The 26,745-nt window shown below is 35.9% G+C and overlaps 1 protein-coding gene across 2 annotated transcripts in view; it reads right to left on the bottom strand.

The window, feature by feature from the left end:
• The window catches only part of lic (dual specificity mitogen-activated protein kinase kinase lic), a 125,023-nt gene that overhangs the window by 44,979 nt on the left and 53,299 nt on the right, over nucleotides 1-26,745 (bottom strand). For both annotated transcript variants that reach the window (XM_090395534.1, XM_090395535.1), the window contains exons 3-4: nucleotides 20,597-20,657; nucleotides 6,236-6,401 (exon numbers count right to left, since the gene is read on the bottom strand). In XM_090395534.1, the coding sequence (XP_090251660.1) occupies nucleotides 6,236-6,401; nucleotides 20,597-20,657 (227 nt within the window). The remainder of the gene's footprint in view (nucleotides 1-6,235; nucleotides 6,402-20,596; nucleotides 20,658-26,745) is intronic.

Raw genomic sequence — 26,745 nt, 5'->3', positions numbered from 1 at the left:
AATCCATCTCAAGTTTCATTTTTTGATTTCAAGGTTGACTTTTCCCAGAGGTCTTCATTAGCAATAATTTGTGGCCACCAAATTCGAAGTATGGTCCACAGACATTGGTTTATGAATGCTTGTAGCTTTCTTTGTATTTCCTTTGAAACCAGCCACATTTTGCATCCATATAAAAGAACTGATTTAATACATGCTTTAATTTTTTTTATTTTTGTATCTGTGTGAATATTTTTCATTTTTCCATACTCTACTAAGTTTGGCATATGCACTTTTTAAATTCTTATACTAACATCTCTAGTAGCTTCTCCATCTGCAGATAAAACACTGCCAAGACATGTAAAATTCGAAACAGTTTCAATTTTTCCATTTTCAATTGTACATGGTGCTTTGTTGTTCACATTGATTCTCATTTTTTTCATTTGGTTTGTATTTATTTTCAAACCAATTTTCAATGATTATTCTAGTGATGTGATTAAGTTTATTTTGGATATCTGCATAGTCTAGATCAGAGCTTCTTAAACTTTTTCCGCTCGTGACCCCTTTTTTTGCCTGAGAAATTTTTAAGTGACCCCTGGTACAAAGGTATATAAATCAAACATTTACTGATAAATCACAAAGAAATTTATTTTAAAACAATTCTTTGGTATACATATAATTTTACCATTTATATAAAGAATTACAATACAATAGTCTCGAATCTGAATGAGGTGCTTCTGGCAACATTTGTTGGTGTTGCATGCTGTATGTTCAGAACCAAGGCTGCAGTGAAGTAGCGCAATGCAACATGGGCGAGCGCTGCCAGAAACACCTCTGATTCATTACGCATTTGATTATGAATTAATTTTTGGTTATTGCATGTTCAGAAACCTTTAACTGCTGCCAAATTTTTGCGACCCCCCCCACACACACATTCAGTTACACAACCCCATTTGGGATCGTGACCCACAGTTTAAGAAGCTCTGGTCTAGATCACCCAAAGTTTTTATTTCCCATGATATTCCTTTGGTTTCATTGCTGTTCTAGAACATGATCTAGTGCCAGTATAAATAGCAGATATCACTGTCATACTCCACATAGTTTTGAAAGGGCTGTGACAAATATCCATCAAGCATTACCTGGCACTGGAATTTGTTATATCCATCCTTTATAAGGTTTATTATCTTCTGTGGCACTCCTTTGTTTTGAAGTGCATTCCACACACAATTTCTAGCAACAGAAAATCAAAGGCTTTTTCATAATCAACAAACATCAAATATAAAGGAGAATTAAATTCACCCGACTATTCAATTATTGTTCGCAAGGTGTTAATGTGGTCTATACATGATCTATTTAGCCTAAAACCAGCCTTCTCTCTTCTCATGCTTTCAAGATACTTGAAAGAATACTTTGAAAAAAATTTTTGCTAATGACACATAGCAGGTTTATCCCCTGCAGTTGTTACAATTTTCTAAATCTCCTTTCTCTGGCATTTTTACTATTATTCCTGTATTCCAATACCCAGGGATGTCTCTTTTCCCCAAATATCTTGAAATAATGGATAGAGTATATCTATGAGGGGTGCTTAAGGGTCAAAGCTGTATAACTGAGAGGAGACCTCCACATAGCCTTTAAAGGAATGCGGAGACCCAACCAGGACTTCTGACCTAATGTCCAATCCTCACCTTCTCATGGTGCACCCTGTTGGGTATCTACTTGGATACTAAACGAAAGAGGATGGGCTGGCAATTTGGGATTTAGCTGACCAAATTGTATTCTTATTGGTTAAACCAAAATACAAAATGATGGTACGACATGACAAAATTTCATGCTGGCTGGGGCGTCGCCAGGTTAAACAAGGCCCTTGTTGTTTTTGCCAGGGAACCAGGGCGAACAACGAAAAGTCAGCTACTGGAACAAATCTAAAAACAAACCCCAACTCAACATCACCAGATTTAAAGATCGGTACTATCAACATAAGAAGCCTGAATGGCAAAGAAATGGAGCTAGTTGAGGAATTAGATAAGTACCAGATCGACATAATAGGGTGACTGAAACAAAAAAGACAAAAACTGGTGAGATCTTTCTGAGCAATAAATACAAAATGTTATATTCAGGCAATGACAATCAAGGAAAAGAAGGAGCAGCCATAGTATTCAACACAAAATACAAGGCTAATCTTCTTGAATGGCAGTCAGTCTCAAGTAGAGTAATGTGGGCAAATATGAAAATGGGGAACTGGACAATGAGACTTATTTGTGCCTATTGTCCCAAGGTAGAAGTGGAGGAATTTTTTGAGGCGTTAGAAAAAGCAACTGACACAATGAAAAAGGAAAAGTTGGTCTTTGCTGGGGATCTAAATAGCAGAGTAGGAAATGATTGTGAGACATACAAAAATATTTTGGGAAAATTTGTAGAAAAGAGCAAAGCTAATAATAATGGCAAATATCTGTTGGATTTCTGCTCAGGACATGGACTGGTTATTATTAACACCGTGTTCCATCCAACATGGTGTTAGTAATATTCTGTACACCCCTTGAGGGTACATGGCAGGAATTCGATGATGATGTATATTATGATAGTTATGTTTTTTAGAACAGATTTTAGAACCTCAGCTTTGATATCATAATGTCCTACCACTTTCCCATTTTTAATTTTTTAACAGATTTTTTTAATCTCTAATTTGGATGGTGGACTGGTATCAATTTTTAATTCATCTACTCCTTTTTTTTTATTATTTCTTTGTATTCTATCACTGCTATTGTTCAAGATTCAACTAAAATGTTGTCTCCACCTTTCCAGTGTTCTTCTGTTGACTCTAGAATTTTTCATTGAGGTCCTTCACTAAGACATTTTTTAATGCTTCTCCATAAAGTCTTCTTATAACACTGTACAAATCTCTACTATTATACTTGTCTGCAAGCTTATTGTGCCCTCGAAATATATCTTCAAAAATATAAAAAATATTTTTGAAGATTTGCAGGTTCTTAGCCCACAGAGTTCCTATTATGGTGGCAGGGATGCCGCCTCAGCATCCAGACGTGTTTTTTACAAGCATTTACTCTCATGAAGATGCTCAATCACCAGAGGCTCATTTTTAATAACTAGTTCTACCATGAAAAGGTCGAGCAGGAGATGCTATATGTTATATATCATGAAGTCAAAAACTTCATAATATTACGCAGTCACCACCCCTTAGAACTCAATTAAACATATACCCATCATCATCATCATCATCAAATTCCTGCCATGTACCCTCAAGGGGTGTACAGGATATGACAGTACTACATGAAAAAATTACATCATTACTAACTTCCTATCTACAATTTTCCTCCAAATCAGTCTGTTACTTGTCAAGACTCCAACATTATCAGATCTTATATTTCTATCGTCTAAGGCACTCTGTACCGTATCAATCCACCTATATCTTGGTCTTCCTCTGGGTCGTTTTCCTGCCAACCTGGCAGAGAACACTTGTTTTGCTAATCTTTCCTCTCCCATTCTATTTAAGTGACCATACCATCTGAGATTAGCTCTGCTAACGCATTCCTGGATGCTGACAATGTCAAGTTCTTTCCTAATATCCTCGTTTTTAATATGATATTGCCATTGATGCCATCTGTTCACGCCTCTAATCTTTCTCAGGACTCTCATATCTGCAGTCTCTAGTCTTTGGTCAAGTGTTTTACTTCTGACCCAGCTCTCAGATCCATAAGTTAAAATTGGTTTGAACACAGTCTTGTATACAGCTAATTTAGTGTTCTGACTAATTTCTTTCTTATTCCATATGAATTTATTCAATTGACTTCCCACGATACCAGCTTTGCTGATTCTGTTGTCTATTTCTATATTTAGTTTACCATCTTCAGTAAAAATTGTGCCTAAGTAGCTGAAATGTTTTACTTGTTCCACAGGTTCTCCATTCACAACACAGTTGACATTTTCAATGATTCTGCCTATTTTCATTGTCTTTGTCTTTTTATTGCTGACCTTCATACCATATCTATTACAACAGCTATTCAATTTAGTCAGAGAATCTTGCAGACTTGTAGCGGATTTATTTAGAAGTATAACATCATCCACATAAAGCAAAGAGCTGACATTAACATCTCCAATTTTGATATCAGGTTTAATACCACATTCCTTCATAACGTGATCCATATGTGTTGTCTTCAATGTTGCAAAGAGTGTGTACAGTCGGATGTAGAAGCTTTGAAAGCTATATTATGGAGTGAAGAAACATGCAACAAACACTGAACTCTGAGAGGTATATTTGGACATTCATTCTGGACAATGCAATATTTCCCACTTTGTGGAAAGTTTCGAGAGAAACAACGGGAGCTACATCTGGTGTTTATTGATCTGGAGAAAGCATATGATAGAGTGCCAAGGCAAGAAGTCTGGAGGTGTCTGAGGGAGAAGGTGGTACCAGAGAAATATGTCAGGTAAATGCAGGAGATGTACAGAAATGTGAAGACAAGAGTTCGGACCTGTCTTTGGGTTTCTAAGTAACAGTTGGCTTGCATCAAGGGTCAGCATTAAGTCTGTTTCTGTTTAATATTGTGATGGAGGTGGTGAGGAAAGATGCACCTTGGACAATGTTGTATGCAGATGACATCTTGCTGTGTGCAGATTCAAGAGAAGTAGCAGCTAAACTTGAAAGATGGAGGAAAGTACTGGAAGAGAGAGGTATGAGACTGAGCAGAAGTAAGACAGAGTATATGTGTTGCAAAGTGGACAGCGGCCAGGAGACGGAGCTGGAAGGAAATGTCATCAGGAAGGTGAGGGACTTTAGATACTTAGGATCAACAGTGGAAGAAGAAAGTGGGATGCAGGATACAAGTGGTTTGGAGACAGATGGCTGGAGTGCTATGCGATAAGAGGGTGCCGATCAATCTGACAGGCAAAATCTATAGGATTTTGCCTGTCAAATGTCAAAGTGAGGCCAGCTATGACGTATGCTATGGAAACTGTGGCCCTGAGGAAAAATAACATCAGCAGGATGGAGATAGCAGAGATGAGAATGCTTAGGTGGATGTGCGGTGTGACCTGAAAGGATCATCTGAGAAATGACTATGTGAGGGTAACAGTGAAAGTTATGAACTTAGGAGCGAAGATAGAGGAGGGAAGGTTGAGATGGTTTGGTCATGTGATGAGGAGGGAGGACGAATATGTGGGAAGAAAGGTCATGCAGATGGATGTGCAAGGAAGGAGGAAGCGTGGGCAGCCAAAGAAGAGATGGAGGGAGATGGTAGAAGAGGACTTCAGGATGAAGAACTTGGATGTGGTGACAGCCCAAGACAGGAGGATGTGGAGGAGACTCATCATTAACAGCGACCCCACTTAAGTGGGACAAGCTGCAGAAGAAGAAAGGGGTGGGTGGATATCGGTGAATAAAGAAGTGAATGTTAAACTAGCCATGATATCAGCATTATTTAAAATTTAATTGGAACTATTAACCTTTAATTTCTATGTGCTGTTATTCTATTAAGCTGAATTATGAAATTAAACCAGACTAAACTTTAATACACATTTGCTAAAATATGTTTTGAAGTCCATAATACAATGCTAGAGCATTATCAACAAACATGCTAACCAAATCTGCATAAAGAAGGTGGGGAAAGAAAACAGGAGCATCCATGGAAGTCAAGTTTGTTTGTAGTCAAGAAAGTAAGGAGCTAGGTTTTTTCTCTCACAGAACAGTGAGTGAGTGAGTGGAATAATTTGCCTTTGAGGTCATGAGAGCATCTAGTGTGAATGAGTTTAAGGGAAGGTATGACAGCTGGTATGGGTGATGTACAGCTTCTCCATCAACGAGTCCTTGACTTCCCAGAGTTATCAGATAATAATAAATAACATACTAGCCACACCTGATGGCTGATTTCATGCACTTTAGATTGAAGTTACTGAAATTAGGGTGGAGTTAAGGCCATTAGGCCAATATGTCTGTTACTTATGTGCATTCTGGTTTGTCTTTTTCGCAAGGAGAGGAGAGGAAAACACTACTTCAATCTTCTGTTGAGGAGCCCTACATAAAAGGTTCTTTCCATCCCAGATGGGATATATATCCACAGCTCTTTACAACTGAAAAGCATGCTGCATCATCTTTCAGGCTAAATTATAGAGTTGCAATACACTGGATCCCTTTCCATAAGGAAGTCTATAATTTTGTCTGCATCTGCTAGCTGTACCTATTAACCAGACAAAACAAAGAATTCATGAATTCATAGACAAATATAACTACAAAAAAAACACTTACTTTGACAGCCATTACAGTACCACTTGGTCTATGTGTCATTTTTTCAACCACACCATATGCTCCTCTGCCAAGTACACATATAGTTTCCAAGTCATCTGCTTCTACTTCAAATTCTTCTTCACCAATTGTTATTGTGGTGACTTTATCCAAGTTTCTTGGTGGTGAACTAGAAATATGAAAAACAAATTTGAGTACATAATGTTATCCATAAACTGTAGGTTTGCTGAATTTAATCCACATTATATTCTTGTCAGAACCGAACAAAAATAGCCTGGATTTTAACAATGAAACAACTGTCAAACATATGTCACTATCAAGTTACACCAAAAAATAAAATTGCATCAAAATACTGGATAATGTAATAACTTGAGCATTGGCAAAACATGTTCGATCAATAACTTCACTCATTCTGTATCAGTAATAGCACCAGAATTCCAATCATTTCATCCTCTCTGCTAATGCCACAGTTCATTTGTTTGGTAATAATTCTTTGGACTGTAATGCAGATGTCATTTTTCCCCTATGCAACATGTCTCTAAGTCTTCAGTATAATTCTTTTTTTGTGTGTGATTGCAGATCACATAAGGTTGCAAACCTTGTGTGATCTGAATGTCTTTAGGTGGAAGGTGAATTTCATCATCTGATGTGTGACACTTTCCTGCTTACTGGAGACCTGAAGTGGCTTGAGAATGTCATGTTTGGTTTCTAGAGCAGGTTTCTGGATTATGTAAAAAATAAATGAAAAAAAAAAAATTATTCTTAGCCCATTCATGGCATTAACGTACAGGGTGGCCCATAAGTCATGGAACATGCTGTAGAAAGAACCCATCTTTAGGAAGTAACTACATAAAAAAAAGTCTGATGTTAAAAAACTTATTAGTTATGAAAAACAAAGTCCGTGCGGTTAGCCTAGTGGCTATGCGCTTCGCAACCATATGCCTGGGGAAGGAGTGTCCTAGGTTCGATTCCCGTCGGTGACGTGAGGAGCTGAAGGATCTTCCTCAGCCATAGCCAAGTTAGCCAGTCTTGGGCGTGGACAGCAGGGTTTTTTCCCCAGTTTATTCTGGGGTTTTTCACCCGCAAAGCAGGCAAACTGGCCTTGAGAACTCAACACTACAGGCCATAGGATACACCGGGGCATAAGGCTTACCACCTTATCCTGTAAACGGAGTGAGGTACGATGATCAATGGACCCTCGACACCGCAAGGTAAAAGAGGGTATAAGGAAGATGAGATGATGAAAAACAATATCATGTAAAAGTTCTTCTATTTTCAGTTTCACAATGATGGGCCCTTTCTACGGAATGTTCCACGACTTATGGTCTGCCCTATATGTTAATGCCATGAATGGACTATGATTAATTTTTTTTTTTCATTTATTTTTTACATAATCCAGAAACCTGCTCTAGAAACCAAACATGACATTTTCAAGCCACTTCAGGTCTCCAGTAAGCAGGAAAGTGTCACACATCAGATGATGAAATTCATCTTCCACCTAAAGACATTCACAAATATCCACTGCATTGTTGGATCCTACTTCTTAATTTATACCTTGGATCCGACATGTTAGTCACTATGATGTTCTTAAACAAAATTATAAGTTGCTAGTTGATTTCTAATTCAATATAGAGAAAATTTATATTTATAGACTGCGCCACTCTATATCTGAATTAGTTCAAGAATTGAAGAAAAACCAACTCACAACTATCCTCTTTTATATGATGTTATTATATATACTGGTCGAGTATATTTAACTTACTTAATTTTCCCGCTTTGGTTCGAATATTTTATGAATGGTGCAGTAAAAGAGATTCAGGCAAAATACAACTTTTCATTAACAAAAACAAACATTTAATTTTAAAATCATAAATTTTACACTTAACTTCAAATCAGTAATTAAGATATCACAATCACTTCAGCTTCTCCGATAAGTACATTCAAACTCTGACAAGATAAATCTGTTATCTCTATATCACAGTCTTTTCATAGTTCCTTAAGTTCCAAATACAATAAAAATTGCAGTAATACCTCTTCATAAACAGACACTTTTAATTTTACGCTTCTTTTAATTCTCCGCAATAGTTACTGTTAACATCAGGGAATTCTAAGATGAAACTCACACACTTCTCTGAACAGAAATATTAAAGTTGGAATAATCTTACCGTTAATCTTCTTCCTTCATCAACATACACACAACACTTTTTATAACTGTAAACACTTTTAACAATAAACAGCACTCATTAAAATAAATCTTCTAGCATTAACTGAATTAATTTACGGGCACAATACATACAATCAGATGTTCTTGTATGAAGCACTACTGATTACTCTTGAATTAGGGCAATACACAATAATTCTTTAACTTGGGGTTTTATATGTACAGATGTTCATTCCTCCAGCATTCAAATAATTCTTTAGGCACTATAATTCTAAACACCGCTATCATTAAACACAACCCTGTTGCCTCTATTTATTCTCTAGTTACTTCTTACTATGCTTCACGTTTCAGTGTGTCCTTGAAAGGTTGGCCCTGAAAATAAATCTCAACTAAAATATCGCTAGTCATTCAGTAGTCACTCAGCTATCTTCCGTTGCTTTATTTGTTATTCAGAAACTTATTAGCTAACTGCTTCTCAACTTGTAGACTTTATTTAGTTGCTTGAGTGACTTGCCGACTCGCTATTATCGCACTGTGATTGCCGAATGCCCGATTCCAACCTAATGCCAATCCTTCTCTCTTTAATAAATCTCTAATGCTCTAATCTCCCAATTAATTAATAATTCCAGCGTTCCTCGCTTTTTATATCAGTTTTTCCCGCCTAAATTCTTCTCATGATCTCTTTAACTAATTCCTTTTTAGTAAACTTTCAGCTTTCTCCCCAGGTTCTGTTCCAAAAACGTGCTCATTCACTTACATACGTTTCCATGACAACAAAACAAAATATAATAAAATTGAGCTATTACATAACGTTAAACTTTACAAACAGGAATAAATAGAGAATATTTACATTTCAAATAATGTGCAGTTAAATTATCAAATACAAACACTTATAATATTAACATAGTAATAAATAAAATAGCTTAATAATATTTAATACAGTCTTTTCATTATTAATACATATATCTTTGATTAATTAATTAAATATTAGACAAAATTAAGGAGTTATATGAATATTAGTTTGTACAATAAGTTGTTTACATTAAATAATATTTACAAGTTTAGCTTTTGTGATGGAAGATCATATTGGATTCTGAACCAAATAATAATTACTCTAATCTCTACATAATCAGAATCCAACAGCATGGAGGATTCAAACCTGCAGACTGCTAGGTGGAAAGCAAATCTTATCCATTTCATTAATTAGGCATGCATTTGCAAATAAAATATGGAAATAAAATAAAATATCAAAATGGAGAGATCTGCATGATTTCTACAAGTATCCTACTTTTTTTTTTTTTTTTTTTAATAGACTACGACTTTCAGTCCGATCATAATACTGGTTCTGAATGTATAAATTATTTTTACTAGCATGTGTACCATCACTACTCAGTAATCCTGGTTCTCCAAGTGCACCAAATAAGCACAAATAAAAACTGAACAGAAATGGCTGAAAAGTCACACTCTTTTGTTGTGTATGCTCAATGGATAAAACATTAGAGATACACCAACCTAATAGCATGTCAGTCCTCCTCTAGCATGAATAACAGCTTGTACTCTCTGAGGCATTAACTCTACCAGATGCCAGAGGTAATTCCAGCCATGCCTGTTGCAGCATTATCCACAAATGCACCTTAGAAATCGGTCCCAGATACACGGATCTGATGTCTCGCTCTACGGCATTCCAGAAAGATTTGATCGTATTTAGATCTGGGGACCTTGAGGCCACTAGATGGTCCCAAACTCAGATGAGTGTACTTCAAGCCATGCCTGGGTAGTTGCGGCCCGGTGGGGTGGCACATTGTCACCTGAAAACAGATCATTGGCTACATGCTTGAAGGTCATAAAAGTGTGTAGCTGATCGGCCAGCACATTCTGGTAGCTTGCAGCATTTAAGGACCTCTCCAGACACACTAAGGGACCTAATGTATTACATAAGAAGGCTCCCCAAACCATCACAGAGCCATCACCTCCTTGAACAGACCTGACCTGGCACAATGGGTCATGGTCTCATGCTGTCGACACCACACCCTCCCAATCAGTTTGGTACAACTGATAACGGGATTCATCAGACCATATGATTCTGGTCCACTCTGCAGAGGTCCAGTTTTAATGGTCACAATTAAAGGTGCAATGTCCAATGAGCTGCAACAATAGTACACAATTAGGGCAGTGGCTCCTGTAGCCCATGGTATGTAGATTATACAGGTATCTCTTGATTAATGTGATTAATTAATTGCTAGATGTTACTGCGTATATCAAAATTGCGTTAAGCAAATATAATAATCAATGGTAAAAATTACAGTTCATCCATGATCGATTACTGTATTAATAATTCGTTTTCTATGGTACTCTTTCAGAAAAGATAAAAAATGAATGCAAAGTAAATGTTTAATAAAAGTTTGAATCTACGTCAATTACTGCAATTTTTTTTATCAAAAAAGTTAAAGAGTCGTTTGAACAGTTTGTTTTTTTCTTATCAGCATAAATTCTACGGTAACAAGCAAAATGACTCTAAATCTCAGCAAACAAGCATTCTTTGATTAACATCTAGATCCATATCCATCACTTGCTGCTTAAGCGATTCTAAACTGCGAAATTTTCCATCCGGTTCTTTGACTATTATCTCCTTTGGAACCTGATCTTCACATTCCATTTGTTTGTTGTCTTCACATGCGCGTTGTTAAGATCATTGTCACTGAAATCTGTTGAATCCGATAATTCTTTAACATATTCTGCATACACACCGTCAAAACCGAGGTCTTCACCAATTGCAACGATTTCTTCAACTACAGCGTTCGCAGGATTTTGGAAACCACCTCAGTCATTAGTACATTCTGGCAAAAGGTTTTCCTAACAGCTCTCATGCAGCTAGAAGACACTTGCTCCCACAAGTCAGGAATGTTTCCAACTGCGTGTTTAATGTTAACATTTTTCAAACTTCTTGGAGCATAATCGCATTTTCTCCCGTTGTTGTTTCTTTGAGAATGTCTTTTAAAAAAAAAAAAAGGTTTTGAAAGTTGCAATGACGCCCATGTCCATGGGTTGTAGAAATGATGTATTTGGTGGAATTTTGGTAAATTTCAAGGCACATTAATTAAAACTCTTGCCGCGTATATCAAAAGGAATGTCGCAATTAATTTCACCGCGTTAATCAAATCCCGCGTTAAGCAAGGGATACTTGTATACAATACCATTCACTTACTAACGATGCTTGGACCTCTGACATTGAAACTGGATGCGATTTATTCCACCACTGTCCTGCAGGTGATCTGCCTAAACCTGGACAGTCTATGTTGACCTGGTCATCAATGGCATGTGGTCGACAACCACTTGCTTGCTGGTACATCCATTGATGATATATGCACAGTAGATACATGATACAGTTGATACATTCTATCACCCTAGGGGAGGAGTGTCAAACTCAATTGGACCGCAGGCCATTTGCTATAAAACCATATCTCAAGTGGGCTGCAAAAAAATTTCGACTAAACAAACCTGCCCTAATTAGAATCGAAGGGAAGTGAAAAATTGAGTATAAAAATGGAAAATTAATAAAAATTTTATTTATTCTAAGTCATTACAAGACATAAAATAATCATCATCATTAAATTCCTGCCATGTACCGTCAAGGGGTATACAGGATATGATAGTACTACATGAAAAATTTACATCATTACTAACTTCCTATCTACAATTTTCCACCAATTCAGTCTGTTACTTGTCAAGACTCCAACATTTTCAGATCTTATATTTCTATTGTCTAAGGCACTTTGTACCATATCAATCCACCTATACCTTGGTCTTCCTCTGGGTCATTTTCCTGCCAACTTGGCAGAGAACACTTGTTTTGCTAATCTTTCCTTGCCCATTCTGTTTAAGTGACCATACCACCTGAGATTAGCTCTGCTAATGCATTCCTGGATGATGACAATGCCAAGTTTTTTCCTAATATAATCGTTTTTAATATGATATAGCCATTGATGCAATCTGTTCACGCCTCTAATCTTTCTCAGGACTCTCATATCTGCGGTCTCTAGTCTATGGTCAAGTGTTTTACTTCTGACCCAGCTCTCAGATCCATAAGTTAAAACTGGTTTGAACACTGTCTTGTATACAGCTAATTTAGTGTTCCGACTAATTTCTCTCTTATTCCATATGAATTTATTCAATTGACTTCCTACCATACCAGCTTTGTTGATTCTGTTGGCTATTTCCATATTTAATTTACCATCTTGACTAAAAATCATGCCAAAGTAGCTGAAATGTTTTATTTGTTCCACAGGCTCTCCATTCACAACACAGTTGACATTTTCAATGATTCTGCCTATTTTCATTGTCTTTGTATTGTTGACCTTCATACCATATCTATTACAAGTTATTCAATTTAGTCAGAGAATCTTGCAGACTTGTAGCGGATTTATTTAGAAGTATAACATCATCCGCATAAAGCAAAGAGCTGACATTAACATCTCCAATTTTGATATCATGTTTAATACCACTTTCCTTCATAATGTGATCCATATAGATAATGAATAACAGTGGGGATAATGTACATTCATGTCTCACACCAGATTTAACATTAAACCATCTTCTTGTACTTCCTTCAATTCTAACTGCTAACTTACAACTCAAATAAAGACTAAGTATTGCTTAATATAATGCTCCATTGACACCATATAGCTGTAGCATATTGAATAGTTTCTCTCTTGGCACCTTGTCATATGCCTTTTCCAAATTGACAAAACTTAAATACAGATCTTTGTTATATTCCCATGATTTCTCCACTATTTGTCGTAAAGTGAAGATCTGATCCTGACAGCCTGTATTTGACCTGAATCCAGCTTGTTCTTCGCCAAGCTTTTCTTCCACAATTCTTCTCAACCGTTTCTCAAGTATACCATATATCTTACCAGGAACACTCAATAGGGAAATACCTCTGAAATTCTCACATTCAGTTTTATTTCCCTTTTTATATATATAGGTACTATGAGAGCACTACTCCAATCATTGGGAATTCGTACCTCTGTTCAGGCATTCTGAACTATGCAGTGCAGCAATTGTAAGACTTTTATACCACCATACTTCAGCATTTCTGGTCGAATATCATCTACTCTTGCTGCCTTTCCACATTTCAAGCCTTTGATGGCTTTTTCTACTTCAAGTATGGATATGTATTCCTGACTGCATGACTGGTCAGTGTTTTTTTTTTTTTTTTTTTTTTTTTTTTATCACTGTGCTGTCATCACTGCTTGTTTTATTTAGCAAATTTTCAAAGTAATTACTCCATACTTCAAGGATATCTTTTTCTCCCATTTTCATTTCACCTTTATCATCTCTAACTTCTTTTACAGCACTCTTTCCTCCATTCCTAAGCTTCAACAACCTCCAGAATATTTTGTCACCTTCTTGATATTTATTTTCTATATTCTTGCCAAAGTCCTCCCATGACTTTTGTTTAGCAAGTTTTACACACTGTTTAGTTTTCTTACATTTGTCTCTGTATTCTCTAAGAGCACAAGCTGACTTATTTGTCAAGAACTTTTGATATGCTTTCTTTTTTTCCTTCACTGCCTCTAACTTCCTGTGTCCAACCATGGAGATTCAGTGGCAAGCCTTGAAGAAAACCCTGATTGATTCAGCTAGAGAGGCATGTGGTGAAGTTGTCTGCAAGGATAGAAAAATTAGAACTCCATGGTTGGACACTCTGGTGTCCTGCACAGGGAGAAAACATCACTATCAACAATAACATTGTCAATGAGACTTTTCTTATTCCTTGCTTCTTCTCTTCATGTGAATTTGTGCACATTTTTATGTTGGAACATGGTGTTAGTAATAACCAGTCAATGTCCGGAGCAGAAATCCATGAGGTGTTTGTCATTATTATTAGCTTTGCTCTTTTCTCCAAATTTTCCCAAAACATTTTTTCTGGGGTGTTGGTTGGTTAAGTGTGTTAAGAAGGAGAGAAGTGTTTCAGGGCCATGTGGCCAAATAGCGAACACATCATCAACGTAGCAAAGCCATATGGTTGGTTTCTGACAATCACTTCCTACTCTGATATTTAGATCCCCAACGAGGATCAACTTTTCCTTTTTCATTGTGTCAGTAGCTTTCTCTAGAGCCTCAAAAAATTCCTCCACTTCTACCTTAGTAGAACCTTCTGTGGGACCATAGGCACAAATAAGTCTCATTGTCCAGTTCCCCATTCTGATATTTGCCCAAATCACTCTACTTGACACTGCCTGCCATTCAAGAAGATGAGCCTCGTATTTTGTGTTGAATACTATGGCTACTCCTTTTCCTTGATTATAATTTCCTGAATATAACATTTTGTATTTATTGCTCAGAAAGATCTCACCAGTTTTTGTCTTTTTTGTTTCAGTCATCAATATTATGTCGATCTGGTACTTATCTAATTCCTCCGCTAGCTCCATTTTTTTGCCATTCAGGCTTCTTATGTTGATAGTACCGATCTTTAATTCTGGTGATGTTGAGTTGGGGTGTGTTTTCAGATTTGTTCCACTAGCTGACTTTTCGCTGTTTGCCCTGGTTCCCTGGGAAAAAAACAACGGGGGCCTTGTTTAACCAGCTGACACCCCAGCTGGCATGAAATTTTGTCATATTGTACCATCATTTTTTATTTTGGTTTAACCAATAGGAATACAATTTGGTCGGCTAAATCCCAAATTTCCAGCCCATCCTTGTTCGTTCAGTATCCAGGTAGATACCCAACAGAGTGCACCACGAGAAGGTCAGGATTGGACACTAGGTCAGAAGCCCTGGTCGGTTCTCCGCATTCCTTTAAATGCTATGTGGAGGTCTCCTCTCAATTATACAGCTTTGACTGTTAAGTACCCCATAAGACATAAAATAATAGTATAATAATTATGACAACTCAAAAATACTAATAATATAAAGAATATTTTTATTATATTAATATTTACATTAGATAGCATTTAATACAAATTTAACCGAAATTAAATTTTATTTGAATAAATCAAATATTTATATATTTATACATTTTAAAAAAAAGTATAACTGTCATTAATAACCATCACAAAAATTTACAAAGCCTCCTGTTAGTTTGAAATTTTTTGTGTTTGTGTTGAAATAAAATACTTCTATATATATATATATATTATATAATTTTTTTTTGGGGGGGGGAGTCAGTATTTCTGGACAAAGAAATATCGCGAAATACTTGCACATTTTTGGGACATACGTTTTCAGCTGCTTTTATCATACACTCCTTAACCAAGGAACCATCACTAAAAGGTTTGGAATGTTTCACCAATAAATAGCCGATTTCATAACTGGCTCTTACTGCTGATTCATTATCTTTTATAATTTTTGAAAATACTTGTTGACTTTGAAGTGAATTCTTCATACTTTTTAAATTTTCTTCTCTCAGTTTACCCTCAAAGTGTAAATATTGTAGTTTGTGAATTTTATCGTAGTGCCTTTTTATATTATATTCTTTGGCTACACTAATTGTTTCGTTACAAATAATGCGCACACAATTTTGTCCTCTGTTTCAGTGCAGAAGTAATTCAATTCCCATTTTTCTTGAAATTTTCACCCCTCACCAACAATTTTCCCTTTTCTTGTTGGCTTGGAAAGCAACATTGCCTCAGTGAATAAATATATTATTAATATTGATAATGATAACTAATAATTAAGGAATTGACAGCGTACACTAAAAATATAAATTAAATAGACTTTAATATATACTTTCCGATATTTCGGCAAACGTCACGTTGCCATCTTCTTGGGGACTTAATACAAAGACAAGTGCACACAAGTACTACATAACAGCAAATGAGAACCGAAGCTAGGAAGCTAACGTTTTCCTAAAGTCCTGATGGTGCCCACTGGCAGGCTATATTGGTAGTTCTTGGCCTTTGGGCTGAAGTTCTTCTGATAAATGTTTCCCAAATTTGGGGCAGTCTCATGCATCCAAATTTGTTGAGGTTTGGCATGTTCCTAAGGGCTGAGGCTGATTCCATGAATAGTCTTTCATATTTGAACTTGCTGTGGTGTATTACTGAGTAGATGATATTCGAACAGAAATGCTGAAGTATGGTGGTATAAAAGTCTTACAGTGGCTGCACTGCATAGTTCAGAAAGCCTGGATAGAGGGACAAATTCCCGATGATTGGAGTAGAGCTCTCATAGTACCCATATATAAAAAGGGAAATAAAACTGAATGTGAGAATTACAGAGGTATTTCCTTACTGAGTGTTCCTGGCAAGATCTATGCAAGTATACTTGAGAAACGGTTGAGAAGAATTGTGGAAGAAAAGCTTGGTGAAGAACAAGCTGGATTCAGCCCAAATAGAGGCTGTCAGGATCAGATCTTCACTTTACGACAAATAGTCGAGAAAGCATGGGAATATAACAAAGATCTGCATTTAAGTTTCGTCGATTTGGAAAAGGCATATGACAAGGTGCCAAGAGAGAAGCCATTCAATACGCTGCAGTTATATGGTGTCAATGGGGCATTATATCAAGCAATACTTAGTCTTTATTTGAGTTGTAAGTCAGCAGTTAGAATTGAAGGAAGTACAGGAAGATGGTTTAATGTTAAATCTGGTGTGAGACAAGGATGTACATTATCCCCTCTGTTATTCATTATCTATATGGATCACATTATGAAGGAAAGTGGTATTAAACCTGATATCAAAATTGGAGATGTTAATGTTAGCTCTTTGCTTTATGCGGATGATGTTATACTTCTAAATAAATCCGCTACAAGTCTGCAAGATTCTCTGACTAAATTGAATAGCTGTTGTAATAGATATGGTATGAAGGTCAGCAATAAAAAGACAAAGACAATGAAAATAGGCAGAATCATTGAAAATGTCAACTGTGTTGTGAATGGAGAACCTGTGGAACAAGTAAAACATTTCAGCTATTTAGGCACGATTTTTACTGAAGATGGTAAATTAAATATAGAAATAGACAACAGAATCAGCAAAGCTGGTATGGTGGGAAGTCAATTGAATAAATTCATATGGAATAAGAGAGAAATTAGTCAGAACACTAAATTAGCTGTATACAAGACAGTGTTCAAACCAGTTTTAACTTATGGATCTGAGAGCTGGTTCAGAAGTAAAACACTTGACCAAAGACTAGAGACCGCAGATATGAGAGTCCTGAGAAAGATTAGAGGCGTGAACAGATGGCATCAATGGCAATATCATATTAAAAATGAGGATATTAGGAAAGAACTTGACATTGTCAGCATCCAGGAATGCATTAGCAAAGCTAATCTCAGGTGGTATGGTCACTTAAATAGAATGGGAGAGGAAAGATTAGCAAAACAAGTGTTCTCTGCCAGGTTGGCAGGAAAACGACCCAGAGGAAGACCAAGATATAGGTGGATTGATACGGTACAAAGTGTCTTAGACGATAGAAATATAAGATCTGATAATGTTGGAGTCTTGACAAGTAACAGACTGATTTGGAGGAAAATTGTAGATAGGAAGTTAGTAATGATGTAATTTTTTCATGTAGTACTGTCATATCCTGTACACCCCTTGAGGGTACATGGCAGGAATTTGATGATGATGACAAATATACCTCATTCACTTTTGTGTATTTGTCATATGCCAAAAAGGGATATCAGTACATTTTAATTATACGTTGGATTTCAGATAAATACCAGCTTAAACAAAACTTACTACAGCATATGTGCCTACAGCAAGCACCACTATAAGTAATAATGCACTATAATAAAATATGGAAAAGAATCAGCCAAACTCCAAAAGAACCAAAGCTACTGTAAAGTAGCAATGATTCTTTTGGACCAAATGTTGAAAACAAAATTTTGTTAGCAATAGCAAAATGAGACAGTGGGGAGGATAAGTCAAGGTAAACCAGGATGCATTATCATGCAGAATTTTGATTACCACACTTTTATACTGCATGCTACTTCTAAAAAGCTAATGAATACATAGTAGTTTTTACTCTCCTCAAAATTAACCTGAAAACTTCAGCAGTGAGTTCACTTTATGATCAGCAAATTCCTGACATGTACTCTCAAGGGGTGTACAGGATATGATAGTACTACATGAAAAGTTTACATCATTACTAACTTCCTATCTACAATTTTTCTCCAAATCTGTGCTTAAGAGTCAAAGCTGTATAACTGAGAGGAGACCTCCACATAGCCTTTAAAGGAATGTGGAGAACCGACCAGGGCTTCTGACCTAATGTCCTATCCTCACCTTCTAGTGGTGCACTCTGTTAGGTATCTACCTGGATACTGAATGAACAAGGATGGGCTGGCAATTTGGGATTTAGTGACCAAATTGTATTCTTATTGAGTTAAACCACAATATAAGATGATGGTACAACAATTTATAATTGGTCAGTCAATTGCAAAGAGAAAGGGGACAAGTGGCAAACAGCCAGTACATAGGCTAACTTAAGGGGACAGTAAAAAATGATTGAAATTTATGTGAAAAACTGAATTTCTTCACTGAAAAGAGATGTAATGTCCATCTTTAGTTCTATCCAATTAGGAAGATGATTTTTAACACCAGCTATGCCCATCCCTGCTCTTCTGAAATTATGAAGTTCAAAGTTGAGTGAATGAAATTTTCAGTTTATTTTTTAATTTAATATTATTTATTGATTTATTTTTAAATCTACTCTTCTAGTTCTCTTCTTTCTTCTCTCTCATTACTGTTTGCATTTGTGCATTTTTTTTTTTTTTTTTGTGTTGCTGTTTTGTGCTTTATGCATGGTTCCTGCCATTTGTTAGTGTTTTTTCATAATTGTACGATTCCCCCCCCCCCTCCAAATTTATCACTGCTCTCAAGAGAAGATTATGTTCAATAGTTATTCAAAGCTTAAAATATGCCACTATTGCCAGCCACCAATACTTAAATCTTTAAGTAGATGAGCAGAAGTAAATTAAGCACCAAACAATGTGCTTTGGAGGGGGAAAAGGGAAATACTTAAAATAATCTAAATATCTAATTAGATCTTTAGATCATTTTATCTGACCATCCATAAACAAATTATGTGACTCTGCTAGACAGATTTTATTGAAATTAAGTATTTGATGTCCTTAAAAAAATCCATAAATATCACTGAAACAAAAATTGAGACATGTAGGAACAGATGGCAGCAATAATTGCAGCTGGCTGGCTGAAATTCAGCCAGCTGTCACATAGTTACGAGTCTTGAGCCACACTGAATAATTAAAAAGCTTAATATGAAAATAGGCAAGAAACAAATAGCATCAAGGGAAAACAAAAACATTGAACATACTGCACATTTCAACTATTTAGGCAATGTTTAGAGAGAAAAAAATGACAAATTAAATATGGAAATAAGAAACAGATGGTATTGTTGGAAGCCATGTATATAAATTTATATGGAAGAAGAAAGAAAGAAATTAGCAAAACATGAAGTTAGCAGTATACAAGATAACAGCAAGCTAATTTTAACTTATGGATCTGAGAGATGAATCAGAAATAAAATAGCTAATAGAGCAATTAGAGATTACAGACATGGAAGTTATGAGGATAAAAAGCAGCATGAACAGAGTTTTTAATATAGTTCTGCCAGTGATGTTAAGATATTAGAAAAGAATTTGACACTGTAAGGCAGATGCTTACAGTATCGTGCTTAAACTGAATGGGATATAGCAATCCGAGTGTTAAGAATAGTAAGAAAAGGATCCAGAATGAGACAAATGGATTGATGTGCTTAGGCACACATTAGGTTAGGCAGGCGAACCTCCTAAAGTGCGAAATTATAGAACTGATCAAATCAGAGAAAAGACAAATCAATTCAAAAATGTTTCATAACTAGTTTTCTAACAATCATGATTGACTATCGCGATATTATTATTATTATTATTCATGACACCTCCAAGGAGTTCGAAGACTCATCGCAGGAGGACACCTATTGTACCTCTCCATCTCCACCACTACTACACTGAACCTCTGCTATCAATCATCTACATATCTAGTATATCCCTTGCGGTTTCTAGCATGTATGTACAATAATATGATAGATAAAAGGGAAATATGATTGAGCTCCAAGATATCTTAAAATGAAAAGTACCTCCTTGCCTGCACCCCCCCCCAGGAAAAAAAGAAATCACCTGCAGTGACTCAAACTCATGAGGGAAAAAAAAAAATAAGTAATGTGTTTAGACATGTTGCAAATATGTGAAAAATACATACATTGTTTCTGTACAGTTGGTTTCTGTAGGAAGCTCAAATTTTGGAGGTCGAGGCTTCTTTCCTGAAAAAGATAAAATAACCGCTGTTTATAAAGACATTGAGGTAACATATAATGCTGTTAATTTTTTTTTTGAAACTGTACTAAAGAAAAAACTTCATAAATTAACAGTGCCTGCATGGCAGTGGAAATGGTGTTAGCTTCTATAAGGCTAGACTGACAGAAGTCTGCTATAAGTTCAATTCTAATTACCAACTGATTGTCTTTGGTATAGACAAACATGGTTTTCCCCTCTTACAAACTTATTTTAAATCTTACAACAAGAAAAGTGACAACAGAATTCATTATATTCAGTTTATAGTATAGCATTAGACATGGAGATGATGGCAGTTGTCTATCATTCTCTCCTCTCTGAATCTTCTTCTTCTCTTCCGTCTAAGACGGGTTGAGTCTTCTCTTGAGCAGGATCTTCCAGTCTTCTCTATTCCTTGCTGTTCGAAAAAGTTCCTTATATGTTCGAGATGTTCTTTATTAATTTCAGCCAGGTAATTCTTGGTCTTCCGGGTCTTCTTTTTTTTCAGTTGGAAAAGTATTGATTAGGACGTTAGGAAGTCTGTCTGCCATGTGTACAGTGTGGCCAAACCATCTCAGTTGTTTTCTAATTTTTTCTATTATTGTCTTTTTATACAATAGTTCTTGTCTGACTGTGATGTTTGTTTTCTTTTCTATCCAACTTGTTCTATTTATTTTTCTTAAGCATTTCATTTCAAATGCCAGCAGTTTTTTTCCTCTCTTTTCTTAACTGTCCACACTTCTGCTCCATAGATGACTATTGGTATAATTATTGCTTCATATAATTTGATTTTGGCTTGCTTAGATATCTTGTTTGTTTTCCAGATTTTCTGTAATTTTCCCATGGTGGTCCATCCTATTGCTATTCTGTGTTTGATTGTTTTGAGTTCATCAATTGTTTCTGTTAGTTTTGATCCAAGGTATATGAAGTTGTCTACTTGTTCTCCACTTAGGGTGGCTGAGATGGTAGTTCCGTTCTGTTATACATGTCGTTACTTCTTATTTTAACTTTTTTAATCATACTTTATTTTGTGATACTTCCATAACGACTCTTAATTAACACATATCAAGGTATCCTCTTTACTTATTACTTTATCTCTCATATATATCTTAAACACGCAGTCTTCAATCGTCTTTAGGCCTACTCTCGAATCAAATTGACATTATACTTATACAAGTATGGTAAGGAAGTAATCTGTGAAAAGGGTTAACTTCTCTAATTTGCACTCTGCATTGAAAAATTCCTTTTCAATGCAGAGAAATTTATTTGTTCACGCTGCACCACTCCATCTAGATGATTGCATGCATAACATCAGGGAGATAACAATCAGTAAGTATAATGTCACTTTTTACCTAATATAGGTTTTCTAAATTAATAATTTATCTCAACTTTTAAACATACAGCAATCGTGGTCCTCTATTCAATACTTCTATATAAATTTTCGGTTTCCTGCTCAGATTCTATTTTAGCAAGTGGTGAAATGAGAACAAAACAGGCAAGCACGTAATTGCAATCAAACAAGGACATTTATTATACTAAGACAAAGAAATTGCAAACTTGAATAAAACATGAATTAAGATTTCTCAGTTGATTTCAATGGATACATAGCTACACTTAAATTATCAAACACAATTTTAAGTATCTAAAAAAAACATAAGATCATACTCTGCTCACGAATTTTCTATTAATGAATAATCATTGGCCATAAAAATCGGAACCCTACATTAATTAGCTGCTGCCTCACTTAACTATCAATTCAATACGCAGCACATTATACAATCTAACATTTAGAGTTCCTAAGGTTCCTCAATCTTGACACACAACTCTACATAAATCATCTAAATCAGAACATATTCCTCAGGCACTAACATTAACTCTTAAATTCTTATACAGACGTTCTCTGTGAACTATCATTAATATCTTTTACGTCTACTGAGGAACCATTGTTAAATCTACTACACACGTTCTCTTGGAACTATTGTTATATTCTTACATGCCCACTATGAACAAACTCAATACTACACACGTTCTCTGTGAACTATTATCAATATCTTTTACGCGTACTGAGGAATATGTTAACTCTACTACACGCGTTCTCTTGGAACTATTGTTATATTCTTACATGTCCTCTATGAACAAAATTCAATACTACACACGTTCTCTTGAACTATTATTAATATCTTTTATGTCTACTGAGGAACAATTCTTAATTCTTATACATATGTTCTCCAGGAACTATTGTTATATTCTTATACAGGGTGTTCGGGATAAATTTGACATATTTATAATTAATTATATTTTTCCGTAAGTTACATGTATTAACACACACTTCTCTTCATTTAAAAGTTTGGACCCTTCTTCATTCATATACAAGATGTCAGAAAGGATGGATAGCTGGAACCCACCTGAATCATGGAAGAGAATAACTTGTATCATGATGATTCATGCCCGCCATCAAAATAAGGATATTACGACTGCTGCCCAATGCTCCCTGAATACAGTAAAAACAATCAGGCATGAACTAGAGACTTGCAATGGTGACTACGAGGATGTAGCAAGAAGAAAGATCCCTAGCAGACGATCTGATTGCGTTCGTACAGCAGAATTCCTCGCAAATCTGCAGGAACAGGTGTTGAAGAACCCTGGCATTGGAATTCGGGCTTTGTTCGTGGAGTTGCTAACTGTGGTCAAGCCCTGGATAACAAGGGTAGCCAATGGTAGGCCGTATGTATGGCAGCAGGATTCGGCCCCTTGCCACACCTCTGGGAAAAGTCAAAAATTGTTGTCTGAAAATTTCTAAGACTTCACCAGTCCAAATGTTTGGCCTCCAAACTCCCCAGACCTTAACCCCATGGATTATTTTGTATGGGGCGCAGTTGAAAAAGACACCAATCGCACTTCCAGTAATACAAAAGCCCAGTTAATGGATAAAATTAAAACAGTTTTTGCGGCCATTCCCAGGGAGACTGTAGCATCAGCTTGTTCGAGGTTCCGAAGCAGAATTGAAGCTGTGATCGATGCTAATGGTGGTTATTTTGAGTAAATCTTGTTGATAGTATTGTAATTAACTCTGCCTGTAATGTTTTTTTGTCAATTCAGAATTGGAAATCTTACCGGAACAATAGACATACTTTTCTCAACGTCACGTGCTTTGGATGGCACCTATCTTTCTTCCTAGGACTTCTACCTGGAAACATTTCAGTCGGCTCTGTCTGCATCTATAAGAAGGCTTGTCTTTTACAGCATATCGGAAGGATTACTCAGTTTTCTAGTCATTGTAGTACAGCATGGCCCTGTATTGCCGCATCTCATCTGACTGGCTCTGGAACGGATATATCTGGCAAAATTGACGACCATAATGCTCGATACTTCCAAAGCTTCCGCGACTACGGAATCCTCGATGATCTGGGGCACAAGCCCCAAATCACAGAACAAGAGAAAAGAGATAAGAGAGCAATGTCAGCTCTGCAATTCTGTTTTGTATCTCGCGCTCTAATTTCCCATCGGTTCCTTTCTTCTTCAACAGCGCATGTCTCCCTAACCTCTGGCGCCAAAATTTTGTGCTGGTGGACGTCTCCATAAGCATCATTTGGTTATCAGCGCAAAATAGGACTCAGGTGAAAATTTAGATTGTTGCATGTATGACTAACTTACAAGCTTCGTATCTCGCCCTAGGCAATAACAGGATTAAGTTCCAAGGTCTCCTTGTATAGTTGACATGGTGTGTGTATATATATTACCAAGAATTTGCAAGAATAGCACAATTTATAACTAGAAATATTTACACTTATTTTACAATTTTGTGACACACAACAGTAAGGAATAATTCACATTAATTCTGAATAACAAAATTGGCTTTAGGAATGGGAAATCTTGTTAAATTCTGAATGAGATAATACTGTCTTATAAATGTTCTCATTCAGAACTTAACAGTTCCTCCCTATTTTCATCACTTTTGTCTTTTGTATATTTATTGTCATGTCATATGTTTTACAGGTTTCATTTAGCTTATCAACTTTTGTAGTTCATTTGGGGTTCTTGCAAGAAGGATGAGATCATCAGCATATTTGATATTATTTATGTTTAAACCTTTGACATTGATTCCAGGCTCATCTATTGCCTTCTTTACAACTTTTTCTAGATATATGTTGAATAGGCATGGGGATAATGGGCATCCTTGCATTACTCCTTTTTGGATCTCTATGGGTTCTGTTGTGAGTGTGTCCTTTTTAATTATTGCATTTGTCTTAGAGTAATATTTTATCAGAAACTGCATTATATATTTGTCTATTGCTTTTTCTAGTAGAATTTTAAGAACGATTTCTCTGTTGATGTTATCAAAAGCTTGTTTAAAGTCCACAAAATAACAACATAGTTCTTCATGGTCTTCCCAGCTGAGCTCTGCTAGTTGGTGCAATGTGAAAATTTGGTCTATTGTTGAATAGTTTCCTCGGAAACCAGCTTGTTCTATGCCTATCATTTCTTCATAGGTGTTTTTTAATCTATTTTGTATAATTCTTATGAATATTTTATAGGTGTGAGGGAGTAAATTGATTAGACTGTAATTTCTGCAGTCTCTTTTGTCTCCTTTCTTGTATATTGGGATGATCTTTCCAGTTCTCCAGTCATCTGGGATCTCTCCTGTTTGTAGTATTTTATTGAATAGGGTTGTTAAATATTCTATTGATATGCTACCTCCATATGACCACAGTTCAGTAGGGATAGTATCAATGCCTGGTGCTTTATTAGTGCCTCTCTGAATGCCTTTGATAATCATTGATAACACTGGGTTAGCTATGATGGCTAAGGGTAGAGACCAGCTGCCCACCCATCTTCAAAAAAGTTAGGGCTAAACAGCCATCACTACTCCCTCTTGAATAAATAGCATTTAGTGGATTTATATATATATATAAACATTCTCCAATAAAATATGATACTACTTTCAGGTCTAATTAATGAATCTCAAAAGTAAAATATTGATAGCCCACAACATGCATACTAAACTTAAATACCTATCATATTTCTTCTCGAACATTTACCGAAGACTAATATCTAATCACCTAATGACATCTGTTGCACTCATACACACAAGAACTTGGATCTCACATGCTTCCTGACACCCCTAGCCAGCTTCCAGGAAATGACCCTGAGTTTTACCTCCACCACACATAAGTTACAAAATCTCACTTGTGTCTATGAGTTCTGATATTGCCTTGGTCACTTGTCTACGGACTTTTCAAATATTTCATTATGATGAAAACTAGGTAAAGTGGTTGGCCGAGTAACTAGTATAATCTACTCTCCAACAATGTTGCACAGTTATCATTATAATGATAATAATGCTGCACAGTTATCATTATAATGATAATAATGCTGCACAGTTTGAATACTCTTGTGGGCATGGATGTTTACGCTTGTCTTTAAGTGGTAGAAGAATTTCATTGCCCAGTGTGACTACCTCCCCACTCACCGGAGGCCTGAAGTTGCTTGAAAAACTGCCATTTTTGTTCTCCAGAGCAGAGTTTTCAGACTAAAAAATGAAATTAAAATGACAAAAAATATAGAAAATGAATATTAATAGAAAAAAAAATCCTTAGCCCACTCACAGTACTAATGTACTATATCAGACCACAGTCTGAGTGTGGTCTGACCAATGCTTTATATATTGGTATACCTGTCTCCTTATCTTCACTGTCAATGTGCTACTTATCATAACAACAATGCAATGTGCAATCTGCAACATCTCTCCAATTTTTTTTTTGTGGTACTCTTATTCATTTCTAAGCTTTCTCCAATAGCCTGCAAATTGTCACTTTTTTTTTTTTTTTTTTTGGGATATTTAATACTTTTTTATTCTTCTCAAAATCTTCATGACTTCAGTATAGCTACTTTTACACTTATCTTACATTTTCTTCTAAGAAGCACATTGTAGTTTGCTTAGAAAAGAGCTTTTCATATGATTTTCTCTTTTCTTGGTTGCCTCAATCTTTTTGAATTCACCATGAAATTCTTATATTATTCTTGCAGAAAACTACATGCTTCTCTAGCTGAGATGATGTTTTATTAATATCCTGCCAC

The sequence above is a fragment of the Typopeltis vanoorti genome, chromosome 7 (assembly GCF_054136105.1).
Source record: "Typopeltis vanoorti isolate ZY-2024b chromosome 7, IOZ_Tvanoo_1.0, whole genome shotgun sequence".
NCBI lineage: Eukaryota > Metazoa > Arthropoda > Arachnida > Uropygi > Thelyphonidae > Typopeltis > Typopeltis vanoorti.
This window is presented reverse-complemented; position numbering and strand designations above follow the sequence as displayed.